Source organism: Alosa alosa, chromosome 5 (assembly GCF_017589495.1).
Source record: "Alosa alosa isolate M-15738 ecotype Scorff River chromosome 5, AALO_Geno_1.1, whole genome shotgun sequence".
NCBI lineage: Eukaryota > Metazoa > Chordata > Actinopteri > Clupeiformes > Clupeidae > Alosa > Alosa alosa.
Window position 1 is genome coordinate 646,851 of NC_063193.1, and position 18,565 is coordinate 665,415.

At 40.1% G+C, this 18,565-nt stretch overlaps 1 protein-coding gene across 2 annotated transcripts; it reads right to left on the reverse strand.

Annotated features, from left to right (window-relative positions):
• Positions 1–6,609: 6,609 nt before the first annotated feature.
• ficd (FIC domain protein adenylyltransferase) lies at positions 6,610–18,537 on the reverse strand. Of its 2 annotated transcripts, none has more exons than XM_048244053.1 (3): positions 18,404–18,537; positions 17,797–18,129; positions 6,610–9,613 (listed from the first exon to the last, which is right to left on the reverse strand). In XM_048244053.1, exons 2-3 carry the CDS (start codon positions 18,062–18,064, stop codon positions 8,535–8,537), a joined length of 1,347 nt encoding a protein of 448 aa, XP_048100010.1. In that variant the 5' UTR covers positions 18,065–18,129; positions 18,404–18,537; the 3' UTR covers positions 6,610–8,534. The 2 variants fall into 2 exon arrangements, with proteins under 2 accessions (XP_048100010.1, XP_048100009.1); XM_048244052.1 differs by having other exon boundaries at positions 17,797–18,166.
• Positions 18,538–18,565: the final 28 nt, after the last annotated feature.

Consider the following 18,565-nt stretch of genomic DNA (forward strand, 5'->3'; position numbering starts at 1 on the left):
TTTTTGGGAAGACCAGTGAAAAGTGCATTGCAGTAGTCTAACCTGCTAGTGATAAAGGCGTGAATTAGTTTTTCTGCATCTTGTTGAGTTAAAAAGGGCCGCACTTTGGCAATGTTTTTCAAGTGAAAATAGGCTGTCTGAGTAACTTTACTGATATGGGGCTTAAAACTTAACTCTGCATCCAAGATGACACCGAGGCTTGTTACTTTTGGTTTGACCTGGTGCGCCAAGTTCCCCAGATTACTAAGAACAATATCTCGCTTTAGTTTTGGTCCAACCAAAAGTACCTCTGTTTTGTCATCATTTAATTTCAAAAAATGTTTGCTTATCCACTGATTAATGGAGGTTAGGCATGCAGTGAGGGAGCAAAGGCCATCTGGGTTAGTTGGCTCCACAGAAATATACAATTGGGTATCATCTGCGTAGCTGTGGAAGTTTACATTATGCTGACTTATGACGTTTCCCAATGGAAGCATATATAGGGAAAATAGCAGGGGACCAAGGCAGCTCCCCTGGGCCACACCAAAAGGCAAGTCATGTTTTTCAGATACATGATCTCCTAGACTGATATAAAAATCTCTGCAAGTAATGTAGGTTTGAAACCAGTTTAGAGCATTATCAGAGAGACCCACCCACTTCGCAAGGCGGTGAATTAGGATGCTATGATCAATGGTGTCAAATGCCGCACTCAAATCCAGAAGAATAAGGATTGAGACTTTGTTTGAGTCAGTAGCCAGTCTTTTCAAGGATACTGTTTTCGTTGAGGAAGGTATTTAACTGATTACAAACAACTTTTTCAAGTACTTTGCTCAGGAACAGTAGATTTGATATAGGCCTGTAGTTGCTCAGATTGGTTGGGTCAAGATTTTACTTTTTAAGTAAAGGTTTCACAACAGCGGTTTTAAAAGCAGTTGGAAATATACCTGTTTCTAATGAGGTATTTATTACTTTGAGAATAAAGGGAGCTAAGCTATCATATACTTTTTTGAGGAATCTAGTAGGGATTGGATCTAAAACACATGTTGAGGAGCCGGTTTGAGTTATAATTTTACCAAGCTCAGATTGAGTAATAGTGCTAAAGGACCTTGATTTTGGGGGGCTGTTTTTGGGTGTACTACCAAACATATTACTTGTGTTACCAATAGCCTCCCTTATAGAAATGACTCTTTTTGAAGAAGTCTGCAAATTCTTCGCATCTTAGAGAGGATGCATGACTGAGTGTATCAAAAGGTGTTTGATGCAATAGCCTATCAATGGTAGAGAACAACACCCTAGAGTTTCCACTGTTTTCAGCAATTACCTTAGAGCAGTGGTTCCTTCTCTCATTCCGAATAGCTCTATTATAATTTGCTATTTTTTCTTTTAGAATGGCACGGTGAACCTGTAACTTAGTTTTTCTCCATGTTCTCTCAGCTTTTCTACATGATCTTTTTAGATCATGGATATTTTCGTTCATCCAAGGTGTCAGTTTGCTACAGGGCCTTTTTTTAGTCTTTAAGGGTGCCACTCTGTCAAGCAGAGCGCCTAATTCACGATTGAGAGCCTCTACCATTTGATCAATGGGATGATGTAAAATATCTAAATTTATGGAGTCTATAAGAGCTATGAACTGCTGTCCAAGAGTCGCGATTTGATTGCAATTTCGGGATGAATTTTTGGAGTATGTAGTACTACTACATTAAAAGATAATGATTTTTATATTATATATTTATATCATTTACTGATAAGTCTGTGACTTCTATCCTTCTAGAAATGACTAGATCGAGGGTGTTGCCAAGGTTGTGGGTGGGTCCTGTAACATGCTGCTTTAGCTCTAAACTGTCCAACACATTAAGGAACTTACTGGCTTTAGCATCAGTTGTCTTATTGACATGAATATTAAACCAGTGCGTGTAACACACTGGTACTATAATCACAGATAGTTTTGTCTCAACATGGTGTGTGTGAGAAAGGACATTTTGCATGTGTGTGTGTGTGTGAGAGTGAGTGAGTGAGTGAGATAGAGAGAGAGACAGAGAGAAACACTATCAGTGAAGGTGTGAACTTTATTTGTAAGTGTGTGCATATGTGTTTGTGTGGGTGTGGTGGGTGGGTGGGTGTGAATGTGTTTGTGAGAGAGTCAATGTGCTTAGATGTGTGTGGTTGTGAATGTGTTTGTGAGAGAGTCAATGTGCATAAATGTGTGTGTGTGTGTGAGAGAGATAGATAGATAGAGAAAAGAGTGTCCAACGTTGAGGGTGGACAGTGAGCAACATATAAAACTCATGAGGACAACATAACTAGTGTCAAACCTTAGAAACTACCTCAGACTACAGGAGGTGCAGCATAGCACTCTCTGTGGGCATATCTCCAGACCAGAGATTGACTACTGCTACAAAATCCATCACTAGATGTCCTTGAGTGTGGATAGAAACAAGGAGAACATGATTATGCACCAGTCACACCAGATCCCATTGCACCAGACTACCTTCTGAAGTTTGTCAGCTGCAACTGTGCAGGCGTCTGTGACACGCTCAGGTGCTGCTGTAAAAAGCAAGGAGTCAAGTGTATTTCTGTTTGTTGGAACGGTCATGGTAACTCTTGCCAGAACATCAACCAGCCAGAAGATAACAGGCGTGAGGAAGTGCAGGGGAGTTGAGGGATGAGGTTTGTTAAATTTTAAACTGATTAAGAAAGTTTTGTTTTGTAATTGTTCAATAAAACCACTTGTTATGGATTTTTTATGGACTTGAAGTCATTTTTACTCAAAACGAATGGCTGGGATAGATTCAGATTGTTTTCAGCGAAAAAAAAAGCCTAACTTTCCCTAACTATTCTATGACACAGGAGGGAGAGTGAGACACAAACACTCGCACACACACACGCCGGGAAAACAGACGACACAGGGGAAATCCCAACACGGGGGCAAATAGCCTCGGCGCTACAATATTATCACAATTGTCAAAGCTAGATGTGATCATTGAAAACACGCTGCTTCGTTCATACCGGGTCTGCCGCACATGCTGTAATTTAATATCGAGGCTACTGCGCGATACAAATCAAACCTTTCCCAAATCCCGTAGGGAGTAGGGCCACGACATCTTTTGCTTTTGCTTTGCATCTTCTGAATTGCTTCATTACTTATGCCATTGCCAACTTCTCGAGGACTACAATTCAAACACAGCGCAGAATCTCGACGTCGTCTCTTACAACTCCCGCCTCCTGCTCGCTGATTGGCTCGGAGTCGAATTGTCCGTTGCGAGCGAGGCCAATGGCCGGAATCCCAGACGGAGTCGTGGAGGGAGATGAAAATCGAGCGGAAGTACGTAGGAAGGCAAGGCCAGGCTAAGCCTAGGCATATCCACTCGGACAGAGCGACAGAGTCTATTTATTTTCTCAGCCAACCGTCTTTGTCATGTCCTGCAACATTGAGACTACATAAACAAATGCTAGGTTTTTTCAAACTTGTGTGCTCGATTTCCAGTGCATTTACTTAGCTTGTAAATTAATTTGTAGGCCTACTTTCCTTGTCCAATGTGATTGTTGAACGATGCTGGCCAGAAATTAATATAGGCGAAAGTTTCCATGTCATGGCATACCTCTCATCTCGTTGCTACTCTGTCTCACCAGAACATGCAGCAGCTGTGATAACTGAGCTGTTATAGATATATGGAACATCTACTTCCGTGTAGTAGGCTAGGCTATACAACGTGATTTGATTGATTCTACATATCGGTAGGCCAGTCATTACTTTTATAAATCACGGGGAAATGTAGCAATGTATTCTGAAGCCGTTTCATAAGATGTCGCATGCGGGGCGGCGTGGCGTAAAACTACGTGTGATCGCGGGAAATCGTCCGTAGCGAAGGCCGGTGCGGCGGCCAGTGCATCAGGCCGGATTCAAACCGGCGATGCAATTCTTAAAGTGCTATAGCACAGCGCTGCCTTTTCTATGTGTGCCACGGAGACGCTGATTAACGCAGTGCTCATTATATACATGATTAGAGTCTCGTGACGCCGGCTACTGCATGTAGGTCAAAGTCCGCCGCTTGGCGGCATCCCCCTATTTTGTCAAATTGATTTTTATTCCTCTGGGTGTTGCAATTGATATCAATGATTAATATGATTGGCCTCAGTAAAAAAGCACAACAAACAGGACGCAAACAGTTACAAACAGTCAGGTACTGAACTGCAATTAATTAAATGCTCCATGTTTGCGCTCTCTCCCGCACTCCATGTCTTGCACACGTGTGTCTGTTGTTTACATCTATGTCGCGCAGCTACGTCATTGTCACGAGTTAGTCTCGCAAAATCCCAAATTCTTTTACTGTCTATGGCAAAATCACGGTTTAGTAACGCAGTAACGCAGGCTGCTTGCAGGAAAGTAAAGTAGGCCTAATCTTATTACTGTTTTTGTAAACCCTACTTTACTAGTTATTTGGCTCTACCAGTGATGGGCAGTAAGCGTTACTGCCCATCACTGGTAGAGACTATAAGCAAGCTACTGACGAGGTTTAGTGCTGTTTTGAACAATATTACTGGTTAAAAAACGCTATTTGGGAAGCGTTTGGCTTACTGCCCTTAGCTAATCCACCGTTTGCGATTTGGGGCTAGGCCTATAGCATATACCAGGCCAAGCTCTGTAGTGGTTGATCAATGAAAAATACTGTTTTAATGCATAAAAACACCCTTGGGTCAATTTTCGCCCGGAATTACACTTTAAGGGCCCACTGCTCACAATGTGTGCTTATAGTGTGTGCGTGCTCCAGGTGAGCTCACTACTCTGGGTGTGTGTATGTATGGGTGTATACTACCTTCGGATGAGTAAAATGCAGAGGACCAAATTTATACAGGAATTTCATACAGGACAAATAAAAGTACCACTTAACTTACTGTATAAGTTAAATTAACTTAACTTTATATACCCAACTGCACATTACTGTACATTTTGTTATGTTACACTAAGTGGACTCTACAAGGGAAGTGACATCATTATTGCCTTAGAGCAAAGACCAAAATGTTGAAGGGGCTATTAAGTGACAAGACATAGTGAGCCAGAATTCTTTCAGGGACAGTGTGCTAACAGAGTCCAATATATTTCTTCTCAATTTCATCAATTTGAAAGGTCTGTCCAACTGCACAGCTCATAACTGCAATGAAGCTTTTTAACACAGCAGAATAAGTGGCAAATTTCAGTTCAGCCAGCCATGAACTATTGCAGAATAATAATAATAATAATAATAATAATAATAATAATTAGAAATGCAATTCCGAGGAATTACACAAGGGGATGCAATCTATTGAGCTGGCTGCTACCTAGTTGGTAGGTTAATTGTGATACCTGCAAAGGTGATTTTGGAGTAACCAAATTTGACGCTTGTGTGACAAGGCATTCTTGAGATCACACTCAAGGTGTTTTTGACCTTGACATTTGACCGCCAACATCATAATTAAATAGAATTAGAATAGAATAGGCATAATTAAAAAGAAAGGCCACAGCGATAAAGCAAAGCAATCTTCCCTGATGACGACGGTGGTTGGCTGGTGAGGGACCAATTTGTTAAATCAGTTAATATGCATGCTTTAAATTTAAGTTAAATATGTCCTGCAGTGGTAGAGATGCATGCTGTGAATTTCAGCTAGATATGTCCTGCAGTGACAGAGGAATTTAGATTTTTTTTTTCTCTGTGGCCCTAATATTCTGTCATTTTATATATAGCCTTATAGTCTATGGGAAACTGTAAATTATCTAATAATTGCAACATCGTCTAGTTATATGTGATAACAATGTATAGTGGTGGGCAGTGGAATAACTATTGGTTTCCGTTTGTGTTGACTGCTGACTGAGACAAGGGATGAGATTAAATAGATCCTGGAACTTAGCCTGGTCTGGAGCAGGCTAGCTCCACAGAATAAATCTTCATGGTAACTTATACCTTAACATATCCTACTGCCCCCTATCCCGCTTTTGTGCAACTGGATCACGGATAAATTGAGACAGGATAACCTAGATATCCTGGCTTAACCCTATGCTAGTTTTGTGCAAAGGGCCCCTGGGCTCCTCAGTTCCCAAACATTTATAGAAGAGTTGAAGCATCACAGTGGTAAGCATGCCCCTGAGATGTGTAGTTGGCATCAAACTCAAAATAAACATTTATTTCCCAAAAAACTATACAATTTCTGAATTTCAACAAATAGCATGTTGTTTAGCCATTATTCTCAAATTAGTTAAATTATTTGCAAATCCTTCCATTCTTGTTTCTATTCACATTTTACACAATATCCCAACTTTGGAAATGGGGTTGTAATTCCAATAAATTAATTTGCAAACCTTTTTTAACTGTGGTAAAATAACTTAATTTTACATTCATAGTCTTGCCAATGCTCCACATATAAACACAATGACAAATTATAAGGCACATCACAAACCTCTATCAGGTCATATCTATCGTGTTGAACTTGCTACAAAAAATAGTCTGTGGGATGGATGATTTACCAGCATAGCACCGGTGTGATAAAGCTTTGCATATGACAATATGATATATGTGTGTGAGTCTACACCTCTGTATGTCCACTTGTCTGTAGAATCCAAAAATCCCAATCCAAATCCCAGCAAGGAGTTGCAAGGAGTTGACAAGATGAAGTGTTTTTATTATTCAATAGATGAACTAGCCTCAGAAAGATACTTTTTCAATACTCAATTTTGACCTTACGCACATTCAGACGCGACAAAGCACTCCAATGGGGTATACCATGTAATGCGAAACATAAGTGATACGTTGAGGATAAAGTGAAAGTCTCTGCTGAGGCACATTAAAATGATATAATCAGAGGTAAAAGTTTTTGACTACCGTCTTGTTACTTTGCATCTTGCTTAATTGTAATTAATTTATTTCATCAGGGACAAGTGCACAAAAAACATTAACCTTGTACAAAACTAGAAGAGATGCATTGTGCCAGGTCGTAGTAAATATTGCTAAATGCCAATTGCAAATTAACAACATTCAGATTTCAAATTCCATGGCGTTCGACTTCTGTATTGACTTTACGCTATAGGAAACAACAGAGGGAAACAGGTAAGCTGACAGCCTAGGCTACAAACACAGGACTTATACTGTTCCTTCACAATTTTTGGGTTAAACACGCACAGTGGTGTCAGGTAAAGACCCTGTTCATGTTGCCCAGACTAGTCATGACATTTTGAGTCTTTTAGGAGGCACAAAGGCACAATTTAGTACATGCCCTCAGCATAGCTTGTAGGCACTTTGGCTGCATTAGCCGCTAGCCGGCTAACTCGCATCAGGCAGCATCATTTTTTTTTCCCACATTTTTTCCGACCGACAGTATTCCGTGAACAGGATCAACTGAGCTCTGTTAAAATTGGCCGGAGTTCTCCTTTAAAGGCTACTCTGAATAGCTGAAAAATGAGCGGCTCTGAAAGCTGTTGGACCCAGAAAGAGAATTATCAGCCTATTGCATCATGACTTACTAACCGAATAGACTATCTGTGTATGGAACAGTCTAGTAGTGATGCATTTCATGGATGGATGATTTTTGACATGCCTGATAGCCTACTCCAAAATAAATCAATAATGAATCAATGAAATCAATAAAAATATATCAAGGGATTGTTTTGTCTGACATTTTGATTGCTTTTGCTCTTCACAACTACAGTGTAGCCTACAGGTGAGATGTTTAACTACATGACATTTTATCATTCCAGATGCAGTAGGCCTTCCATCACAATTTAACTGCCCTACTTGTGATTGTTTTTAAGAGATGTTTTTATACCTATGCTACAGATTTAGAAGCTTGTACTACATATTGATCAACCTCTGTAGACCCAGTGCTTTGTGCAAAAAAGTTAACATACAGCCCTGCCTATGCACTATGTTAAAGGTGCTTTAAGCAATGCTGGGTAACGTCACTTCTGTTGACTTTCTTTGTTGTGATCGAATGTTTTTATTAGGGAACGTCACACAGGGTTGTAAAAACACCATCATATTGTCTTATTATAATTTCTAATTACACACAATATGGCCAAGACATAGGAACGAGTCCCAGGACAAAAAACACAGGGAAGAAAGACGGGAATGAGGAAGTTCTGTTGACTTTCAAACAAAACAGAGAGCTTGCTACTTCCTCCCCCTTTCCTCCCGTGCTGCTCCCCTGCAATTGAAACTCTCCTAAACGCGCATCTCGTCTGTGTTTTTGCTGGAACAGTTTGTTATGTTGGGTAGGTGACGTTTGCAGTAAGTGACATAAAATGTTTTAGCCTAAAAAAAACGTGTGGCATCGCTTAGAGCACCTTTAAGAAATTACATCTGCATGCATGTCTGTCCACTAAAACTAAAACAAGAGGTTTCATTTATTCTGACCCAACAAATATTTGGGCCATTGAAGGAAATGGAAGCTCATTTGAATTAAGCAAATTAACTTGATAATTTACAGTCACACAAATTAACTGAAGGGAATGACTTGTAGGGTTGACATAATCCATTAGCTGCAACCTCCACCAGAGTCTGAAGGAAATATCTCTCAGCTACTTGATGTACTCAGTTGTGAATAGGAATGGTCTGCCTGCAATCCAGACAGCCATGATTCTGGCTGGCAGCAGGGAGGCCAACTGCATACTCAGTGGTGGCAATAAGCAGTGTATCAAGGGTCATCTCTGTGCATTTGGCAATGAAACGGATGAAAGGGCGTATGTCGCCTTCATTGGCCGTCTCTAGTGCTAGATAATACTCAGACCGTTGCTCCTTACGGATGGTAATGGGAGGATAATTAGCTTGCATCAACACCAGGTTCATTAGGAGCCTTGAGGTACGTCCATTGCCGTCCACAAAGGGATGCACATACACCAGCTTGTAATGTGCAAGTGCAGCTAGCTCCACAGGATGAAGGTTGAGTGCCTCATCAGAGTTAAGCCACTGCACCAATTCTTGCATGTGCCGCTCCAAATCCTGTGGGTGAGGGGGGATGTGGTGGCCCACAAACACCTGACCGGTACGAAGACGGCCCCCCTCCACAGGGTCTGCATGGCCAAGCACGCGGCGGTGTATTTCCAGAATGTCGCTTACTGTGATTGATCCAGACTGAGACAACAAAGTGGTGTTCATGTACTTCATGGCAGCATCCACACCAATAGCCTCATTTTGCTCTTGCAGGCTCTTACCTGGAACAGCATAACGTGTTTCAATGATATGCCGAATCTCAGACAGTGTTAATGTGTTACCCTCAATGGCCACGGTGTGATAAATATGGTGGTAGTAAGTCTCCTCCATCACACGGCGCAGTACAGAATTTCCCTTGGGAATGGACAGGAGTTGGCGCACCTTTTTGTCAATTATACCAAAATGACGTTGGTCAATCTCTTCCACCAGAGGGAGTGTACGGTCACGGCTCACTAAGGCCCGCTTGTTACATGGAGAGAGGGCCAGAGCCTTTGTGTACAGATGATCTGCCTGGACAACATCTTTTTCCTCTAGGATGGTTCCTAATTCTGTCAGAGCATCCACAAAATCAGGATTCATGTTCAGTGCATGTACCAGGAGTTTGTTAGCTTTCTCCAACTTGCCCTCTTTTTTCATCACTTTAGCCTGCTGGAGGGCAGCTCTTGCTTCCAACTGAGCTTCTGTAAAGAGACATGGCAATATATTAGCAGAGACTTTCTAATGAGGAGACACAGCACTCAAAAAACACTCCATAGAAATGCATGGGGCTAGTTTGTCACGCCAATATGGCCGTTATCTACACATATCCCACCCCTTCCTCGGCAAAACGTCGACATGTGAATACATTGAGCCAATCATATGGTGTGTTGTAAAGACATCGTGCCAATCATGTGTTGTGATCTCGCCGCTGGAGCAAGATTGGTGTCGTGAAGCCTTGCGCACGTGCAGTTCGACCCAAAGACTGTGCCCGATGAGTGCCCATAAAACGTTGGTATATGGCCGCCGAGTGGAGGGACTTTGATATTAGGTTCAGAATGGCCACATAGAGATTTGGTCTAGTGGCTATAGTGATGGGGACGAGACCGCCTATGCCGAGTCCGAGACAAGACCGAGTCTTTGAAGGGTCGAGACTGAGTTGAGACCGAGTCCGTTGGTTTTCAAATACAGTCGAGTCAGAGTCAAGACCGAGTCTTTGAGGAAGCAAGTCCGAGTCGAGACCGAGTCCTTTAGGAGTCGAGAGCTAGTCGAGACCAAGACCATAAAAACCTGTCAGTTTTCATATTCATGATTTAATATCACCCCAATCAATAATCAACAGTTAGGCCCAGGCTTGGAATTTCACCATTTTAGGGGCAAGGCCACTTGGTCTTCAGTTGGGCATATTTGGTGGGGGGCACAAAGGCCACATGTCAGGGCACCAAGGCCAAAGTTAACTATACAGTAGTAGGCTATAAAAATAATCAAAGTTGTATTTAGCCTATTCACAGCAGTAGACCTGCATCACTGTATGAAACATTACAAAAACATGAAACATGACATATTACATAGAACTGTAAATCATCTGATCATCTAATATTTAGATGTCTAGGCTATATTTAATATTTATATTTATTTTATATTTGGCCTGTAATGGAATCATGTATTGAACAGTTTAAGCACAGCTCAGCTTTAAGAAACTCAAATAGCCTAGATGCATGCTTAGCATTTTTTGATCATTAAGACTCCTTTCACAAACTCTTATTCAGCTGTATATCCTCTGATTTTAATATTTACCTATACCTAGGCAATATTTGTAACATTTATTGTATTTGGCCTGTTATGAAATCATGAAGAACGATTTAAACACATTTACTTTTCTCGCGAACCGTTCACCACAGCAATTAGCGGCTAACATCGTTTAAAAGCTGAGAAAAAGCTCTTTCATGTGATGTGATACATGTGTCTGTGTGAGGAGTAGGCTTAACGATTGCAAGTATTTCAACTGAGAAGAATGGGTGAGTTTGGACGCACTTTCTGTCTTGCCATGCGCTGTCATTTTCTCCACTGTGTAAGACTGAATTAGTTTGCGCTGTGATTATTTTGACAGGCTATAGGCTAAATAAAAATCGCTATTAAACGGACGCAAAGCAGAATATTGAAAGAAGGGGGCACCAAGGCCAACGCAAGGGGCAAAGACGTGGCCGCCGAAATTTCATTTTCACTTTCATTTTTTTATATATGAACATAAAAAATGCGCTGGTCTCAAGACTCGGTCTGAAATTACGAGTCCTTCTCTTCCCACTGTGGTCCGAGACCGAGTCAAGACCGAGTCTTTGAAGGAACAAGTCCGAGTCAAGTCCGAGAAAGCAGAAATCGGTCTTGAGACCGGTCTCGAGTCCGAGAATTTTCGAGGATGCATAGATGGATCCTCGGTGTTCAGAAAACACCCATAATCTTTTGTGTTTGGGCGAGGCATATTTGAAATTCTCTGGCGGTGTGATTAAAAAAAAACCAGAGATGGTAGGTGCGAAGAAGCAGTAGGCCTACGTATTTAAATGTAGGCTAAGTATGTGCTTGTTCATAAATGCAAATGTCAATGTGAATGAATAGTTATGCATTTTGATAATATTACTTTTGTTATCAATTTATCTGTGAGTAACTTCACCCAATGCGAAGTTTGTGCAGGCTTAACAGACTAGGCTACCGTTACCGTCGCCAATTATAACATTTACCATTGACACTAACATAATTATAAACTACGGATTGTGATTTGTGAAGACCAAGTCGAGTGTGACAACACTGTAGGCTACTCAAAAAAGTTTATTTAGAGAAAAGTGCAGCTGCACAGTTCAGGAAATGCAGACAGTAGCCTACATCATCATATATACTGTAATATTATACATAAGCCTAAAATGTGAAGTAGGTTAAAACCTTTCTATGCTGATTGCTGGCGGTTTACGTAGCCTATGACTGATGTAGCCTAACTTATGGAACATGGACATGTTTATGAGGGAGGGAGAAAGAGAGCGGCTTACTTTAGGCTTGCCTTTCATTGCCAACATTTTTGCTAGCATAAATCAGGATTATAGTAAATGTTTCAAAACAGCATAATCGATTCAAAGTAACTCTTAACATGCCTCAAACTTGACGTTACTTAAATCTCCATCACAACTAACTTCTGACAGATGAAAGTCGACGTGGTGGTGGTTATGTCGCTAATATGCACACTGCAGACCTCTGTTCAAGTTTATTATTTTTTGTATACAGAGCCTTCCATACTTGCAAGTTACCTCAGTCAGTCTCATCTGATCGGTCCCTTGTTGCTGCTCTGTCGCATCAAAATTTTGGCCCCTCAATCTGTCAGACTTGCCTACTGCAGCTTTAACAAAGACAGGCTCTCTCATGCACCTTACCCCGTGTAGTCACGTAATGCCACCGCTGTTTTGTATGTGTGATATTTAGTTTACTTCAGAGCCCGTTTACGGAGAGCCGGGTCACTCCCTATTAACTCCATTGTACGTGCAATCTGTTGCAGTTCCGCTAGGGGAGATCACGAATAAGTGCAAAAACAATGGGGGTCTATGGAGCTGGACAGCTAAATTTGTCTCGTTCACCTAGTTGTCGTTGAAAAATCGAAGATTTGATTGTGGTTTCTGCAAGTTCAATATGGATTATAGGTCAAAAGTTGAATGAACGAGTACTTACGTCCTTTCGATTTCTTACAGGTTGGGTCGTTGTTGCCCACAACACACTAGCTTTCTGCTAATGAATGACGTCATTGACACATCATTCACAAAAAGGCTTTTTAGAAAATTAAATTTAGACAAATAAGTGACTCAAAAAATATAATACTCAGCCGTGTGTATTTTCTCTGCCCCCTCTTTTGAATGCAACATTCGAATTTTTGGGCAAAAAATTATATCTCGAGAAAAGTGAATTTTGAGGGGTACAGCTCCATAGACCTCCATTCATTCTGCACTTATTCGTGAGCGCCCTCACGTGGAACAGGAACTGCAACCAGTTCAGAAACCGGAAGTTTCCCAAGAGTGGTGGTTCTCCCCTTATAAGACATTAGGCTTGTTCGTCTTTATGCAGATCTGTGCAGACCTGACTTGATGTGATGCATGCTGGGTTGAACACAATGCATACTGGGATGGACGCAATGCTTACTGGTTAGAAATCCTGTCCGATTTCTGTCAGAGGGACTTACCACCGTGTCACCATGTCACATGACCTTAAAATATCGCGGGAGTCTTAGCCTGCAGACAGATCTTGCAGTTGCCTTCTACGATCTGCACGAGCTGAAACACGCCCTCATGACGTCAGTTCAAAGACGTGATAGGGCCATTTGGGAGGAATCTCCTCATGACGATTTTGACGGGTGTCTCATGCTGCTTCCTTATGTTGGACGAGATGAACTGCATCTGACTTTGTCTGGCTTTCTACGTCAACGTGAACTTGAGAGGCTAGCCGGGAGGAGCTACAACAGACGGCAGCTCATCCCGGAGAGACTGGCTACAGTCTGCCTGACGTGACTCGCGGGAGATATTGCGGAATTTTGTTTGCAATAAATACAGCATAACTTTCATTCTAACTCATTAAAATGAGCATGATGACTGACGAAATAAATTCTTATGATGTAGTTTAAATAAACCACTGTTGTCATACAGTTAACAGGCCTGCATTGTAGCACAAGTGTTTTCCCTATATGTGTGTCTATCTATTTAACCAACAGCAGAAAATAACAGAATATCCAAACGTTTTTCAGTAGGCTAGCCTACCATTGTTGTAGAAATCACATAAGGTATCCCTTCGATTTCTGTTCATTTTCGCATATTCCAACATAAGGAAGCAGCATGAAAACACTTAATTCATGTGATATAATGATAACTTGTTAAATATATGCCTACAATGGTGTAATAAACATAGTAATTTATTTAGTCAGTCATCATGTTCATGTTAATGAATAGGAAGGACATCTTAAGCATAGCCATAAACCAAAATTTCGCGCAATATCTGCTGTGATGGTGCATTCATGGCACTTGGGAATGACAAGGAGCGCCCCCGTGGCTACTTTTCTTTTCCCACAGCAAGTGTTCATGTGCTTTGCCGTCGGAATGTGTGACAAACACGGATGCCACAACAAAGGTTAAAACATACACTCACTAATCCTAAATAAACAACTGTATTTGCTTAAAATATAGTGTAAGACGCTTGTGAAAGAAAGATATGCAGCTTTCAAGTGACAAAAACAGCAAATTCCCAAGTTCACATTAAAACTGTTGGACATGAAAGGCCACATGGACTACAAACGAACTACAACGTGAACACAAAAGTGATGACTAGGGCTGAGACAACGCGTCGACGTAATCGATGACGTCGACGCAAAATATTTTTTTGTTCAAAACTGCAGCATCAAAGGAACCGTATGTAGGATTTTGGCCAAAACTGGTACTACAATCACTTTCAAAATACTGTAGAGCAGTGTACACTGCAGATGTGGTAACTAGAGCAGAGCTGGCAACCCAGATGCCGAAACACTACTGACTTAGTGATTACTAGATAGGTGGAGGGTGGCAGATCAGGCTAAAACACAACTGGGTAGATGACAAATAGCAGAATTCAGACTGTCCATGTGTCACACACTTATAAAAAATGGCAATTGTTAAGAATTGATATGGAAATGTTGTAGGTCTGGTAGGTTCAAGTTCTGTCATATTAAATTTATTGGATTTGTATTTCACTTTTGACTTAAAATAATCATCCAAACATAAAAAATGTCATATGGTGTGACTGTCCACCATGTGTGCGAACTTCCTAAAAAGAGTGTATATCCATAAAAAGTATAATTACTTTAAAGTTTTACCATGCACATAAAATAATTGGATGTTTTTTACAACCACAGAAAGTTTTGATGTTTATGCATGCTGTCCAACTAAGTTATAATCAAATATATTTTGTCCATAAAATGGTTGTCATATGGCGTGACACTATATTGTATATTTTGACTGGGCATTCATTTGGACATTATTATTGTGAAGAGGACCCTGCTTAATCAGGAAGTAACAATAGAATGTCAGGAGTAATTGGCATGGTCAAGAGGTGAGTTCTGCTTTTAGATTTTTATATAAAAGCTTTGAATTGACATCATCAATCGTGGGCCAAATTTTAGTGTCTTATGGTGTGACATCATTTGCCTAAAAAGTAGCTATTTTCCACAAATATTCTTCATGAATTCTTAAAAGCACTGCTGCCATGTGGTCAGTTGCATGCTAAATAATAGTTAGCTGTATTTAACTGTCTAGAAAATTAGCTTAACTGTCAAAATGTCATATAGTGTGACGCTGCATCATATGGTGTGACAGCTTTTTCAAGTCACACTATATGACATTTCTGTCACACCATATGACCAAATTGCATTTTTTAAATAAAAGTTCTTGTAAAACATGTTTTAAATTCAGATATTATATGTTTTTGTTAAATCTGTGATAATTGGAAAAAAAAATGTATCTGTACAATTCATATTTCTCATACTTTTTTCTTTTATGTTACCATGCCATGTAAGTTTAAAAAATAAATACTAAACTTTCATCTATTTTGCTGTGACACGCATACACCATTCATAGAGTGACTTCAAAATTCATTGTTAATGATTTTGTCATTAAAAACCCTGTTTTGCTCTGACACATGGTGGAGTGGTGCAGTTCATCATATGGCGTGACACCATGTCATTTGGTGTGACATTAAATAATGTCACAAAAAATACTTTATAATTGAAAAATCATTAAAACATCAACAGCACACAAAGGAAATGGTATCTGCAAGAATCTCAAGAATTTTGAGTGAGTTCTTACAAGAAATATCAGAATTAAGCTAAAATATCTGGTTACAGTTAGGAGCATTCTCCACCTTGACAAAATAACTTGTTAAATTTTAGGTTGTTCTTCTAAATATTCACAAGGAAATGTTGCAAATCAAAGCAAACGTGATTAAAATGTACAGTGACATAAATTAAAGTAGAAAAAAGTATCTAATTTTCATTTTATTTCAAATTATTTTCACGTCACACCATATGACAATTTTAGGCACTAACATGACAAATTGACATATAAATATATATTTCACTTTGTTTTTTTAAAAAAAAAATGTATATTAGTCAAGTTTAGAGATACAGCAACACATATAAACACTTTTTAGGGATGATATTTGAAGTTTTTTTAAATTCCTTTTTTCAGGCTTATTTGTCATCCACCCAACTATGTAAACATCAACATCAGTTGAGGGCTGCAACTTCACTTTTTTAAATGACGATATCCTGGCCGGACTACTGTTGTCAGTGATATAGGTATTTGAAATTAGCATGATTTCCTAATGTCTAGTGACAAATCAGGGCCATTTTATGATTAATTGAATTACATTTCTTACATACGGTTCCTTTAAAGTTAAGGTAAACTCTGTTAAGGTCTTATCACAACATAGTACATTGAGGAGACTAAACTAAGTTAAGTTACAGTATGTAATCAAGCAGTATTTCAAAGCTAACGTTAGAACACTTTTTGGAAGACAAGTTTAGCATGCTTACTTGCAGCTGCTTGTATTCGTTACTCAGGCCATTATTTGAACTAACTACGTTATGAATTGCATCCACACATTAGCAGTCTTTTAACTGTGTTAATGTTAATTGCAAGGATTCCCACACGAACGTCTTAAAATGACGTACACTACTGAACTTTATTGAATGCTACCTCTGACTAAGAATGCATTACTTTGCACTTGTATAGTCTTTTATTTTGGAATCTTAAGAGCAATAAACATATATTGCAATGTTAAAGAATTCATGTTTTTTCATTCATATTTGTAAATAAACATGTATAAGTTGCTATTAGTGAATTAATTGGGAGATAATCAATAATCGAAATGAAATCGAACTAAAAATATGAATCGTTAGATTAATCGATGCATCGAAAAAATAATCGCTAGATTAATCGTTTAAAAAAAATAATCGTTTATCCCAGCCCTAGTGATGACGAGCCCCTAACTTGGCAACTCTGTTAGCAAAATCTAGCCCTAGTTTCCGACCTCTAACTCACACATTACGTGTCGTGAATGACGCGGAATGATGATGTTTTCACTGGGAAAAAGGTTTTTCTGAAGCCCATGAACGCTAGGTGAGTCCCTATGCGTGAGTCACAAGCTCCTCCCAGCTGACTCTGGCAGATCACGTGGACAGTAATTCGCGATCGATTATTTAATAAATAAATGTGAATTACGAATAATAATAAAAAGCTTCTACCTAATGTGACTATTTTTTTCCATGAACTGTAAAAGAAAACACGTTATTCCGCTGTATTCTCCGTAAATAGTAAAGTAAATTATGTACTTATTTCCGGAATTGACGTCACTTCCTGGACTCATCTGAGGCTGGTCTGAGGTCTCTAAATGACTTAACCCCTTCTATCATGCAGACCGTGGAAAGGCAACTGCAAGATCTGTCTGCAGGCGAAACTCCCGCAATATTTTAAGGTCATGTGACATGGTGACACGGTGGTAGTCCCTCGCTGGCTGACAGAAGTCGGACAGGATTTCTTACCAGTATGCATTGCGTCCATCCCAGCATGCATCACATCAAGTCAGATCTGCATCAAGTCGAACAAGCCTATTGCCATTGAGATCACAGTAAAGAAATCACTTAGTAAAGAGCTGGATCAAGGGTTATAAAAGTATTTTCTCGTGTTTAGTTGTATAATGAAGGCACAGTAGCCATCCATGCGTGTTCTGGTGGGAAAAAACGAAAAAAAAAAAAAAAAAACGTGAATGATCGCGTATTTCCGATCAAAAATACGGAAGTTGTGTGAAGGGTCTAGTCAAATCTTGTTATGTTTACCTTTACTTGGCTTTTCTCTCAAAGGCAGAAGGTCCAAGGAGGCGACAGAAACGGCAGGGCTTGATGAGTGGGTGGTGATATACTCAGTGCTTCCCCACAATTGGCAACGCAAGAGGGCGAGGCCTTTCAGTGTCCCACAGCATTGCTCCTGCAGCCCAAGGAAGGGCAACAGCAACACTAGCATAGAGCCCAGGGAAAAAAGAATGAGGGGGCTCCAGCTCACCGGGATGGCAAAATTAGCTTGACGCCAGATAACTACTGCAGCCATCAAACACTCTTCTTTGTCTGTTCACTAAAACATGTCGTAGAATCATTCCAGATCCACGGAGGTAACTGTAAAGTCATAAACCACAGGCGTCTTCATAGTATTCTGAAATAAACGTTTTATCCCAACGTTAGCCAATCTGAACATGACAACAACACTAGGCCCAACTAGAAATTGGTATCGTTAACGTTAGCTTTATTCTAAATCGTCGGGTGCTATACATAGACTGTGTGCTATGTAGTATGCCTGTGTGCCTACGTTAACGTAGCCTACGCGAAGCAGCTGTCCGTGGTTTAACTACTCATTTCAATTATAAGATTCGGGAATATGAGAGTTCGTTACCTTGAGCCGAATGGAATTCTTTCCTAGAAAAATCCCTCCAAAACTTAGTTAAAGGCAAGTTATGTAGTATTGTTGATGGTAGGCTACTCTATCTACAGCCTGTCGTCATTAGTTGTAAACAGCACGCAGAGGTAAGTAGATATGCGCAGGCGTAACTAAGTA